The sequence below is a fragment of the Anneissia japonica genome, unplaced genomic scaffold (genome assembly GCF_011630105.1).
Source record: "Anneissia japonica isolate Jap-2015-1 unplaced genomic scaffold, ASM1163010v1 scaffold2003_len1103335_cov173, whole genome shotgun sequence".
NCBI lineage: Eukaryota > Metazoa > Echinodermata > Crinoidea > Comatulida > Comatulidae > Anneissia > Anneissia japonica.
Window position 1 is genome coordinate 607,753 of NW_022758706.1, and position 13,674 is coordinate 621,426.

Consider the following 13,674-nt stretch of genomic DNA (forward strand, 5'->3'; position numbering starts at 1 on the left):
TATATATATATATATAGGCCTATATATATATAGGCCTATATATATTGTTGTTAATTATCAAAGTGTTTATAATTAGTGTAAATAATTACTTTATTGTTAACATTTTTGTTCTTAATTGTTAAATTTTGCCTAACTACGCAATTTTGGGTTATCCCCGATATGCTTTTTTGTGACTCATTTGTTTCTGGTTTTTTTTAAAGAGCATATTAAATAAATCATATCAAATCAAATCAAAAGAGCCATTCAAGTTTGAAGATTAAGATCAAAGATCGAAGAACGAAAATCACAGATCAAATAACTATGATCTGAGATCATATTACATAAATCATATCAAATCAATTCAATAGAGCCATTCAAGTTTGAAAATTAAGATCGAAGATCAAAGAACAAAGATCAAAGAACGAAAATCACAGAATAACTACGATCTGAGATCAAAAAGATCAAAGATACCAGATTGATTTATGATAATAATAATGACGGTAAAGATGATGTTGATGATGATTATGATGATGATGATAATGGAAATGAGCAGTCTTAAGAGCTCTTTTTGATGCAGGCCTAGAGGAAGACATGATAATAAGACATCGAGTCCATGACAGGCGTACACAATGATCATTAATCCGTCATGTTTATACGTAATGTTAAGAGATGTGTATCAGATATAAAATAGTTACACAATACAAAGGGAGCGCGTCCCCTGAATACGTGACACCAATCGATAACCAGGCCACCTGCTCGTGTGTGTCCCCCATTCAAGTTAGTGCTACGTCAACTTTCATTTGTACCGTTTCGGTAGATAAAGCCTATTTACCTTTTGCACGAATATTTCCTGGCGGTAATAACAATCATTTCCTATTTCCATTAAGTATATAACATAATGTTATGTTGAAATTGTATAGGCATATGGATTTGTATTATTATAACAACCAGAAGAAGGTTAGCGAATCAACCAAAGTCCAAATGTGTAATACATGGTTCACTTCGTTTACTACACACCCCATCCGCGGGGTATTTTATCAATTATCTTGACATAGACATGGCTTTTTCCATGACATATTTAACACAAAACGTTATATCTACATGCTTGAACACACCGAGGAACATTAATCATCAAATCACAATCGCCCTATAGCGACGGACACAAAATAATACTCTGTATTATTTCCACGTTCATTAAACCGAATATCGTTTCTCTATCCATCAGCAACGGATAGGATAAGTAGGCCTAATGTAGAGTATAGGCCTCATCACTTATTCAGTGTCCTCGTTCCTACAAAAGAAAAGACATTAGCTTCGTCTTTTCTTCTTGTTGCCATTGTAAACTTCAGGCTCTAGTTAATTTCTGAACGTGCCCAGATACTTAGGCTACAAAGGCGCAAACTGTCTGATATTTGTTATAGTTTTTAGTTGATTTAACCATCCAACATAATCAAGATGGATTTATAAATAGAGTAATGCTGAAAACCAAATACATCGTATATACTCAACAGTACTATGGATGTACTAGGAATGCAAAACTCAACAGATTTCACGATCATTAAAAAAAATCAATTTAAAATTCAATCTTTATTGGTACAGAAATACATCAGATTTTTATCCACACTGTAATAGGCCTATATAAAAGGTTAGAACATTTTATATATTATAAAAGTTTAATAAAATTCAGTATATAGGTCTACAATTAAAATAAAGTTAAATATGTAAATCAGGACTATCTAACTTGTTTTGTAATAATAATATTGTATAGGCATATCGAGATATAAAATGAAAATAGTATTTCTAATGATAAATTGGTATATTCAATAAAATCACTAAGGCTGGTAGAAAAAACTCTATTAGGGTGCATTAATTTAGAGTATTGTTGACTTGTGGCGATAATGTGTCTTCTGTTAATGTTTTCAAAGTTAAAAGTTCAAAGTTCAAAGTAATTTTATTGTCAATAATACAACAAGTAAAATTGAAATTTGGTTTCCTCGGATACACAAAAAACAGTAAAGATATCAACAGTTAGATTCTATTCTAAATAATAAAATTTCACAGAATGACAGCTAAAAAATAAAGAAAATAAATAAATAAATAATTAAAAATAATAATAATAATAATAATAAACTTAATACAAAAAAAATTTGAAAATTACAGTTTAAATATCATTATATGAATTTTCTTAACTTGATAAAAATATATACAGAATATTCCAAAGTAAGTTTAAAAAAAGATTAGAAAAATTGCAGGTTAAATAAAGTACCATCAGCTCAGTATAATTCTTAATTTACGGTAGTATACAAAATATAGTACAAAAATAGTTTATAAAATTCCAGTTTAAGACATCTAAGTAATTCTCAATTTAAAAATAATTACAATTAAAATTATTGCAGCTTAAATATCAAAAAGTTCAATTTAAAAAATTTATTTAATTACAAAAAATTATTGCAGCTATAAAATATCAAAAGTTTAATTTAAACATTATTTAAGTTTACTAAAAATAAATACTTCCTCGATTTATCAACTTTTAAGCATAACAGAATATAAATACTTGCTTGGTAATATAATTTCTGACAGTACAGTTAGACTTACACTTTTTCACTGTTTGTTTGAATAGCGACATCATCATGATTATTACTTTTAAAGCGGATTATAATATTCTATTTGATGTTCTTTTTGGTGTCAAACAATTATTTTTGTATTTTAGAATGTAGGTATATCTTTTTCTTCGAGGTTTCTGGTATAACTTTAAATTAAAAACAGAATTGAAGAGGCAATCGATCTATGTGAATTCGCCCAACCTATCTGTCTTTACGTTGTCTTCCAATTCTAAAACCATCATTCGATTAATCATTCCATTAACGCTGAGATGTAAATAAATGGCAATTGTTCGTAGATTCGCAAACAAAGGTGTTTATAACGTCATTTCTGTTACTTCTTTGTCCAAATTGATCGACAGCAATATCGGATAGAAAGTTCATTTGTGTATCATGTTACCAGGATTTAGAACATTTCTACCATATTGTATTAATCTCATAGAAAGCCAAGAACAAGTAGAACCTGACACTTAGATTGGAGTGCTGTAAAAGCTTCGGATGTGGCGGAACAGAAGCGTCTTAGCGTAAATTGACATACAGAGTTTACCAACTAAACAAAGTGTCTATCAAGGATGACCTTATATTAAGGGGAATATTTAGCAAAGATCTGCAGGTCATCAGGTTAACGTCTGGAGAGCAAACAATTTCTTGGGAGATGAGTGAATTTGAATAGCATCAAGTTTTAGCTGTTCACTCTCTGCGTAAAAAGTGTCTACAAGCTGGTAAACTCTGACCTATTTCATTCAAGGCCTATACAGACTGGAGTTCTAATTTATACTTGTCGATTGATAATTTGGTGAAAGAAATTATTTGTTATATTTACGTGTTCTTCGTGATTTTCCAAACGCTTATATGTTTCAGCAAAAAAAGATACGCGCTGTGTCTAACCCCGTACACCACATCCTTCAAACATGAACATGTCAAAATCTACTTGAAACCATTATTATGAAACGTTGTGAATGTCAATCAAACAATCACTCAGTAAATCTGTCAATCAAAAATTATATCCTTCAATTCTCTTCTTTTTTTTTTGAAAGCTAGAGGACTATGAGGAGCCACGGTAGTTCCTGAAGTATGTTTAGGCCAAAGGTTTCTTGACCTAACAAAGTAAGTCTTATGAAATATAATGTGTTACAAGTGCAATTTAGAATCCTGCTCAGTATGTGTAATGTTCTGTCGAAATTTGAAGAGTGCTCTGGCGCAAATTATACCAGAGAAGTGGTGTCAAGAACATTTTCTCTTGCAGCGTATCATACATTAATCACAGGCAATATATACAAGTGCTGACGTCACTAAAGTAACAGTTATATGATTTCTAAAATAATTAATATGCAGTTAGTATTATGTGGCACTTCGACACTGAAAGCAATGACGTCACCGTTGTTGTGGCAATTGTTGCAACAAGCCGAGAAGTTCACCTAGATGTCAGACGTTTTTGTTTTGCGCTTTGTTCTTAAGTCCGTCATATATGGTTGCTCATTGCTTTTAACTATTCCATAATCTCTGTAAAGTGTTACTATATTTTGATTAGGTTCCCTGTTGATGATTATGTATTACGATTTGACTCGTGCCCATGCCATGTTCCTTGTAGCGTTTTGGTGTAATTTTTATCTAGACATGTCTAGTAATAAATGCCTGCATAAAATGTTTATGATGCAACGGAATGATGAATACCTGAAGACATAGTACATAAACAATTACCTCGACTTCGAAAGCAATTATATATACGATTTATAGGCGCAACACCATCACATGGGCCTATTATTATTATTGTTGATTTCACACTTAACAAACAACATAAATGCGTAAAACATTCTACGGCTTCGTTCACACTAACAATTTAGACACGTAGCTTAAGTTTGCAACATTGATTCACATTAAGCTGACTGAGACAGTAAATGCTGAAAGAGTTACTATGGATTCGAAGGTGATGGTTGGAAGCTGCGGTTCCCCACTTCTAAATTGACAACCGTAATTAATCATCTTTACATGTTATTATCGTCTGTTTGACACTTCTGTCGGTGGTCAAATGCAGGTCAGTTCAGCGTGTCAATTTTGTCTTCCATATCGCCCGTCTTGCTTTTAGTCGCTCTACATTAACGTCGAAGAGGATAAAAACAAGATCAAGCGGCAAATCTGTAGTTTAATTAAGTACTCCAATTAAGGAGAGTAGAAAATCCCATGCGATAGGTAATGTGTTTCAAGTAATTAACAGCTTGTTACACGAGACAATTCTGGTGTGAAACGGCCTAAGGTGAGTTATCTACGCGTGTCTACATCGCTCAATAACATTGTTATGGTCTAGTGATACCCACCTTTTGCCCATTAGCCTCAGATCTACATTTCATAAAATCAATTCATTTAATATTTTGCGTGAACGGCTGAACCTAGGGAGTACAAGTGATTTTATGGAGACATATCCTGGGGGGTTTCATACTAACTTGGCTTATGACGCAGCAGAGAAACTATATAAATACACTGTGCGTACAGTGTACAACATTCGCTGTTTTACAAAGTGATTATCTCTCGACATATTTCATATTGGAACATCATGAATTGAATACATAATTATTTCTTTCTCTTGAACAGGTTTTGGGCGAGATTTGCCCTTCTGGCAATTTCCCGATTGACCGCATCATAGATACGGTTTGTTTTTTTAATGTCGCGGAAAGATGATTTTCCCCAAAATGAAGAACGATTTTCACCTTACTGAAAGATTATTCGTTCTGTGACATGAAGGCCCAGTGGTTCTGATCAGTCGCTAACTCTAAAGCAGGGCAGCGCGACACACACTGCTGCGGTGATGGTCGTCGGTAGACGAAGTTCCATAAATCAAATACAAAACATGCGACAACACGCGCGCAACAGATCGTTTTTAACGACGATCCTAAGGCCGGACATTCACTGCGTCGTGCGACGGTCTTTCGACGACTCCAATTCCGTTCCCTGTCAGTGCTAGACGACTCGATGCCGTCTGCTGATTGTTGGTGGCAGACTGAAAAAGATCGTCATTGAAAACGATCCTTGTGCGCGCGTTGTGGCGTTACGTCCTCCATAGAATCGCGTCGGCCGATGACCGTCCGGCACAGTGAGTGCCCGGCCTGTCGCCGAGAATCCGGAGACTGACTGCATCGCCACGTCAAAGCTTATACATAAAAAGCGGAGATAGATTCGTCGACCGACAGTCATTCATTCGACTGCCAACCGGCGGAATGTGTGCCCAGCCTAACCATCGCTTGGCATAAAATTCTTAGTCCCTATTACATAAAATTCTTATTGCAATTAAGATCACGCCTAGTCGGAAATACTTATCAACAGACCCTTGACAGGACTTATTTATGACAATATCCCAGTGTTGGCTTATAAATGGCTTTAAATGAAAGGTGATCTTTTTCTTTCTATAAGATGATAAATTACTATAGATATTCTTAGAACGGTTTATCTGTGTAAATCTAAACGTCCCTCATAAAATGTTATTTATTATACCCTGTAAAGCCCCCGTTGTCTTTGTGAGAAAATGTTTGTGGAAATTAAATTAATCAATCAAAATACTCGACTTTCATTGTACCTATTAATAAAGATAACAATTTATCTTGTCATTTGTTGTTTTATTGTACTAAGGAAGAGGGTATGTACAGGGAAGTAATATAGTAACTATTTTGCCGCTAACGAGGTCTTTACGCGCGTGGCGAGTTCAAAATATTTCCAATTAGTTTCGTACATTTGACAGCAGTCTACAAAGAATTAGGTTTTATTATTCTATACGGTATATTGTATGTGATCTTGTCGAAAGGATGTTAATTAAGACATTTGCTATCTTGTTTGCTGGAATTGTTCTATATTGGGATGACATGGATATCCAACATAAAATACGCACACTGCCTTATTAACTGCCTTATTAAAATTAACTACAGTATAAGTATGGTTTTTTCCGTACCAAGCGAACAACTTGAACAACTTGTTTTTAGCACAACATTTTATCGTGTTATTTTCAGTGATCTTGAAATGCTTTCGCGAATGTTATCGGTCCGGTACAGACCTATCTTGGGGAAAAAATGTAGTTTTAATAATTTATAGTATGTCTTAGTTATTTTGATCTAAGCAGGCTATCTTACAGGTCTCGAGTTATAGTATAGGCCTTTATACTGGTTACTTGACAAAGTACAGTCAACCAGGCTATCACAAAGTTTGTTTTGCAAGAGTTAATAAATCAAACGTAAACGATGCTACATAATTCAAATTGGATCTGAGACGGACAGAGAGTTAGAAATGAAGTTATCGTAATGTGTTGTTAATCGACAGATAATTCAAATTGGATCTGAGACGGACAGAGAGTTAGAGATGAAAGTGATCGATCTCTTAATGTGTTGTTAATCGACAGATAATTATATAATATTAGACCTTGCATTTAGCATAAAGATCGATAAGATTGTCTTGAGTGGGGTTTTTTTTTTTCAACTGAATAATCCTGATAGCAATTCCCATATGGTTCGGACGTACCGTAGCTGTGATTGTATAAAACGCCAATAATACAGTACTTTCTTGGATTAAAGCATAGTATTTGTAAGCGCTTTTTTGCAAAGCCGCCCCAAGACATTACAGGCGTTCCATATGAGCATGGGATTACTTACAAGCTACCAACCACTTTAGCTACCTACCTGGCCACTGAAACAACTTTTTTTTTGTTCTGTGATGATTCTACGAGAACGGCAACGACCCGATGTGTATGAGAGTTTTTATGTAGCTATGGGAAGTTTTGTCACAGGAACTCATTTGTAATAAATCAAAACACAAGCATCATAGGCATGTATTTCGATTCGTACTTTAAAAACATCAACATTAAAATAAGTCACAGTATCAAAAATTGATGTTACAGGCTATAAGAGAGGATTTGTATATGCAAAATAGAGAATTCCATTACAAAAAATGTAATAGCTGTTCTCCCGGTAGACCAGTCGTAACTCTTTTCCAGGACATTAGAACTTAAAACGCGTTTGCATGAACATACATAAAGTACACCGCGGGATATGTTAAAGCGACTGTCCCACGATATTCCCATTGATACTCTAGCAAGTACATTGATCCTTTTAAACATACAAACATCCTGAGCTATCACTGTTTCATTGGTTGTGGTACAGTGCGTAGTTTAAAAGACACGCCCGCTAACCAATAGAATTAATTTTGCGAAAGGCATGGATATTATAGAAACATGTTACTTTAATGTAAAGAGAGCGTTAGTGATGATGCCTGTGGGCAGGTCGTGTGCTTTGAGGCGGACAGGCCTAAGTTAACTGCTAATGAACGAAACCACTCACATTAGCATCAAATGAGCGGACAATGCAATGCAAAGAAAATAGGAATATCCATCAATATTAATGAGACTCTATGGGTAACTTGTTTTCGAGAATTAGACAATAATCAAACTATCGTTATGTATTTAATTGAAAACGTCAGTATATTAGATGTTGATAAGGAATATAAATAACAATGCCGTGTAGCTTTTAAAAACAATAACTAAATATGGTGCAGAAAACAAGTAATTAATCAAACTCAATAATGTCATTGTAATGTGTTTATGAATATAAAATATGATGCATATGGTAGCCTATAGGGTACTGTACTTAACACTGAAGAAGCAGCAGCGGCGCGCTGGAGCAGCGACAGCAGTTAAATCAGAAAGAAAGAATCAACTAAAATGTTACCAACATGCATAGTTTTTCTAATGATTGTATAATAGTCCAAGTACGAATTGGCCTACATTAAAACTTACATTTAAGGCCTTTGGAAATACAAGTTTAACAATCACATCAGCGTCATGAAGGGAACATACTCCCATGATGGGGAGGTGGGGGAGCCTGGGTTAGATGTTAATTCAATCAAACCATCTGACATGTGGTTTCCCCCACTAACGAACAATCCTGATGTAGACGTAATACGAAAGTTGGCTCAATTTTTATAGGTTATTAAACACACATGGTTGACTCCCATAAGCTAACACTTAATGTGACTTTAAATTTACCGTAACTACCAATTCATAGATGACATAATTATTGTGTGTTCAACCCTATATTTCTAGTAAATGTCAAATGTTGTTACCTCGATAGACGTTCTCGGTTTTGAGACGCCGTGCTTTATAGCCAGGCTATATGGAGGAAAAACAATTTTGAACGTTGTACGAATAACTATTCTAAGGCATAATTGAGGAATATTTAAAGAAATAATAAACTGGAGAAACAGGGTTGTTGTACTAGGGGTCAACAGTGTTTTGTTGTTGTTTTTTGTTGTTTTTTTTTTTTTCAAAAATTCTTAATATATTATCCATTCTTAATATATTATCCATTCCCGATTATATATTCAAATGCCCCTTCAAAGTCTTGGAACATATTTGTACAACAAATTCGGAACCTGACATTAACTAAATTTTAATTTGGGTGTGACAGATTTTTTTTGTTATTGTTACACAAATTCTATTCGGACTAGTTGAAAATGATTAGTACACCAGGCTTATTGTTAATACTATAACATCTAATTTAAACGTCGTATTTTCTTTCCAGTTTTTGTTAACATTTTTGAAATACTGTATTCCTTAAACGTCTTCATCTGTGTTGCATAACATCATTTATATTGTAATTCATTTCTATTTTTATTACAATATAATAATAATATACGCTTAACTTTATCTTTGTAATAAACTTTTGAAAAACTGATTCCCATTTCCATTCATGCATCTCTCTAAGATATATATACAAAACATTCTCAATAGGGCATATTCAAATTTCATTTATCAGTTTATCTTCATTTTTAAACAAAAATATTAGGCCTATACATACTAAAGAGGATTAACATAACTGGTGCTTTTAAAGCACATTTTAGAAATGGAGTTTTGCGTATAGCGGTAATTCAGCGATATTATGACGGGTCCTTATTTACTATAGCCTTGTAAATAGTCTGAGTTGTCCGCATATCTCATTCAAAAACCGAAATTATGCACTTATGATGTTTAAATACCAAAAAAAAAACGTAACTACAAATAAAGAGTCAACTTCACTGGTATATTTATTCTACAAATAAACGGTTTTTTTTCCGTATTGCCGTTACATTATAACAGAAAGAAAAACTAAGTATGATTTATGACACCGATTTGAAAAGCATCATTGTTGTCTCATACAATAAAATACTATTACTTTTTAATATGATATGGTAAATCAACATAGGCCAATGTTTAGTACGTTATGTATTTGATAAATGTGACGTGCTGTTCATATATCAAATATGTAGGCCTATGTAGACTCTAATCCGTTAAAAACTGCCTTTTTCTTTTTAAGTTTCCCATAAACAATGAAAAACATTCAAACGAAAATGAAATCGATAGCCTTCACGAAAGCACATCAATCTTCAAAATTATGACATAATAAATTGGCTAAGATTGATTGATGGCGCGCTATGTTCGCGACGGTCAACTTTGAACTGCCACGTGATATTGAATGAAACACGGTTTTTTGTGTACTGTACAATGTACTCTTAACATGCATCACATTATTTATCAATAAAGTTGTTTCATATGTAGCCCTACAGGTATCGCTTGGTCAAAATGTTTCAGTTATTACTTCCATATTTTTTTGCACTTCGGATCGAAGACAATTTAACAGTTTTTCTACGGTTGATCTCAATTAATGCATACCTATTTTATGTCTTTTGATTCGCTTTTTGTTTAATTGATTTAAATAATGGTAATCGAAAAAATGAAATGTTATTGCAAGCAGAAATAGGACTTTGGGTGGGGTAGGCACTCAGTAACATCGAATGAAGATCTCATCCATCCGCCTTCCTCTTGCCAATCTGGCATGCATCACTCGGAAGATGCAAAGTTGTGGGGCGTACTGGTGTCAGCCGATGGTCACGTCAGCAGAGAATACTGTCCTCTCCCCCAGATTTCTCTCTCCCAGATTTCTCTCTTCCACATATGATTCGGACCCCCTGTGAACTTGTTTGATCCCTGTTGAAAATCTCTGATGCCATCAGTAGTCTTAATTAACTGCTCAACATTCTTCATTTTAATTTTTTGTTTTTAAATGATTGCGTATACAGAGATCTCTTGCGACACAGATGTAGGCCTACCTTTATTATGTTATTGACTATTGTCTACACTCAGCTGAGCAAACGGGTACGGACACATGACACGACAGTACTGCGTTCCCGAATCAATGAACCCAATGGTAACGGTAACAGATGAATAAATCATTGAAAAGCGAAGTTCATCTTTATAATAATTGAGAACGAACCATCAAACATATCATCTTTACACCTGTGTTTGCCTAGTTCTGCACTAATCGACAGGGATAACAGTACTCAGTCCGTTCTGCGCTAATTAAAACATAAAATATGATACCGACTAAATACACATCTATCAAAGTTACTTAATCATTTTTTATTGAATGTGAAAGGACTGAAATGAAAATTTATTGATACATATTGTCAGTCACGACGTACCTACGAGTCATAACCGTTATATTAATCCCTGTCTATGCAAGCAGGCGGCAAAGTGATGATGAAGATAGTTGCCGAGTTCATGTTAATGATTTCAATACAACGAGGTGTCATTTTTCACCTTTGTAACTTCATCTTTCATTATATAAATGCTTTCCATGTAAACTCATTTCACATTGTCTTGTTTCTAATGATTATTTTCTCTTAATTTGATAGATGTTTGGGTATTGTCTTCGAAAAGATGACCGAGAGATGGGTCAAAAACCACAAGCAATCGGCGTCAATGGTATAGCTGCGACTATTATCACGGAACTTGGGAAACAACTCGATATTATTACTATTCTGCAGCTGTCGTGGGAAGATCGATTAAGGGTCAGTATTGCAAGTTTACAGTTTCATTTAATCTTCTTCATTTATGATCTTATGATCCTCTGACTTGCGCTTTATCGAACTCAACCTTCAAGAATTATATCATTTACAGCAGTCACTAATCATGTCATAAATTTTAAAGTATTGAATGTTTGTATGTGTGAAATAAAAGTCCATTTTAAAATATATAAAACCAGGCAGACATTCATTTTGGAATATTAATAGAACCATAGGTCTAATGTAAGTCTTATGGCGCATATGCAGCAACAACAAATTCGGCAATATGCTTTACATAAACCGGCACAATCCAGGGAAATCAGTAAAAGGCCAGAAAGACGGTAGAAACGCAAAAAACCAGAAACAGAACCACACGCTAATTTAAAGATTTCCTGGTATATCACTTCTCAGTAATATATATAGGCCTAGATGTTCAATTTCGTAAAATTCAATGTTTAAATCTCAGCACATACTCCTCCGGCGTCGGCATTCGACGCGATTTCATGAAACAGACCGAAACGCGACGAAGGGCGTCGCGTGATGAATAGTTAACGACGCGTCGTTGAAAACGATTCGTCACGCGCCGGTCCGCTCTCAGCAGACTGCTAACGCTAGCGCTCATACAGAGTGCACCCGATTTCGTCAGTCTACAGAAGGCCGACCGTCGACCGAAACTAACAAACGCAATTACGTAAAGGGAGCTCAACATTTTCGCAAAGCAATGAGACCCTGAAACAGCCGCATTTTATTGTATTGTGTCTGAAACGTGCTACTAATTATGAAACATGCTTAACAGCCAGGAATGAGAGATTAAAATATTTGATTTTACAAAGGACACAGGATATGAATGTGGAGTAGCCAAAATAATAAACACGTATTCATTGTAATTAACTTTATCTTGAGTATTAATTACTTTATGCGCGTGATTGCACATATATTTTATAGGCTTTCTTTTCTAGAATTGGATCATAAATATTTCTTTTACATTCTTGTTGATTCATTATCTTTGAGGGAATTAGACCTACTGAGGTACTACCGATATAGTTCGCACTATAACCCGATGTTATTTTATAATGTTTCGACAGCCAATAAATTAAAAGACGTATGCCGAGGCGCTAATAATTTTGCTCAAATTCTCACTGATATAAAAAATAACAAATATATTGGTTATCATCGCTTGGCATTCAGCAAATGATTCCTCAATAGCGCGCCAATTATCAGCTGATCCGAGACGAATGGTTATCAAAGCAGTGTAGGCCTTTCGTTTATAACTCGGTGCATTACAAAAACACGGCCTGCTTTCATCTATCTATATGAAATTAATTTAGATTTTCAGTTATTTTCCTTTTATTTGATGTTTTCAATCTCAATGATGAACTCATCTTCTACTTTTAATTATCACCCGGTTTAGTTATCATGTGGCCTTATGTGTTGGAAATAACCATGTCATAATGTGGGAAGGCAAAGTGCAAAAGGCCTTTGGGCACAATTAACTATGTAATATCGAGGAATACCTAGAACGATGCATTATCAACATTGTCATCTTAGCTTATAGAGAGATATGATAATAGGCGCTTCTGGAACCAATTTAAAAAAAAGAAATTCCATACAAAAGAATCAGACCTTCTCAGTTGACCTCTTGCTATATACACCAGAGCGAAAAATGATGCGCACGTATCATCAGGCCTGGGGTTAAAAATCGCGCGTACGTACGCACACGTACCTATACTATATTCTAGCTTGAGAATTTATAAGACAAAATAGATTGATATACCAGAAACAGGTAATATGCCAAATAGTGAGCTCTGAGTGCGTAATACTAGGCCTATATACAAATGAACGTTCTTGGAATTACGTAGTAAACCTCACGTTCTGGAAATGTCATCCTTTAACGATAGATATTAGAGATGTGTGCTTCTAATTCACGCTATCATATCGTCACTTTTACACAGTTGAAAATGAAACCGGAATATAACCATTATATAATTTGATTTATGCCAATGTTTTTTTGAATATTTGGAGCTGTGTGTTAGATAGATTTACATATCATACATAACACGATATTCATGAAGCGGTGCATATTCCAGACTTGATATATGTTAACAATATATTTTATATTGCAAATTCCACGTGCTTATGGAACGGTTGAAATGAACCCGATTATAATCATCATGAACTCTCTTTGGCGCGCCAGAATTCAACGCGCGGTATATCATAGACGCGCAAATAGATCATTTCTTAA

General features: G+C 34.5%; 1 protein-coding gene across 1 annotated transcript in view; it reads left to right on the forward strand.

Annotated features, from left to right (window-relative positions):
• The window catches only part of LOC117125396 (extracellular tyrosine-protein kinase PKDCC-like), a 29,778-nt gene that overhangs the window by 10,444 nt on the left and 5,660 nt on the right, over positions 1-13,674 (forward strand). Inside the window, exon 2 of the mRNA XM_033271913.1 lies at positions 11,283-11,438. Coding sequence (XP_033127804.1) covers positions 11,283-11,438 — 156 coding nt within the window. The remainder of the gene's footprint in view (positions 1-11,282; positions 11,439-13,674) is intronic.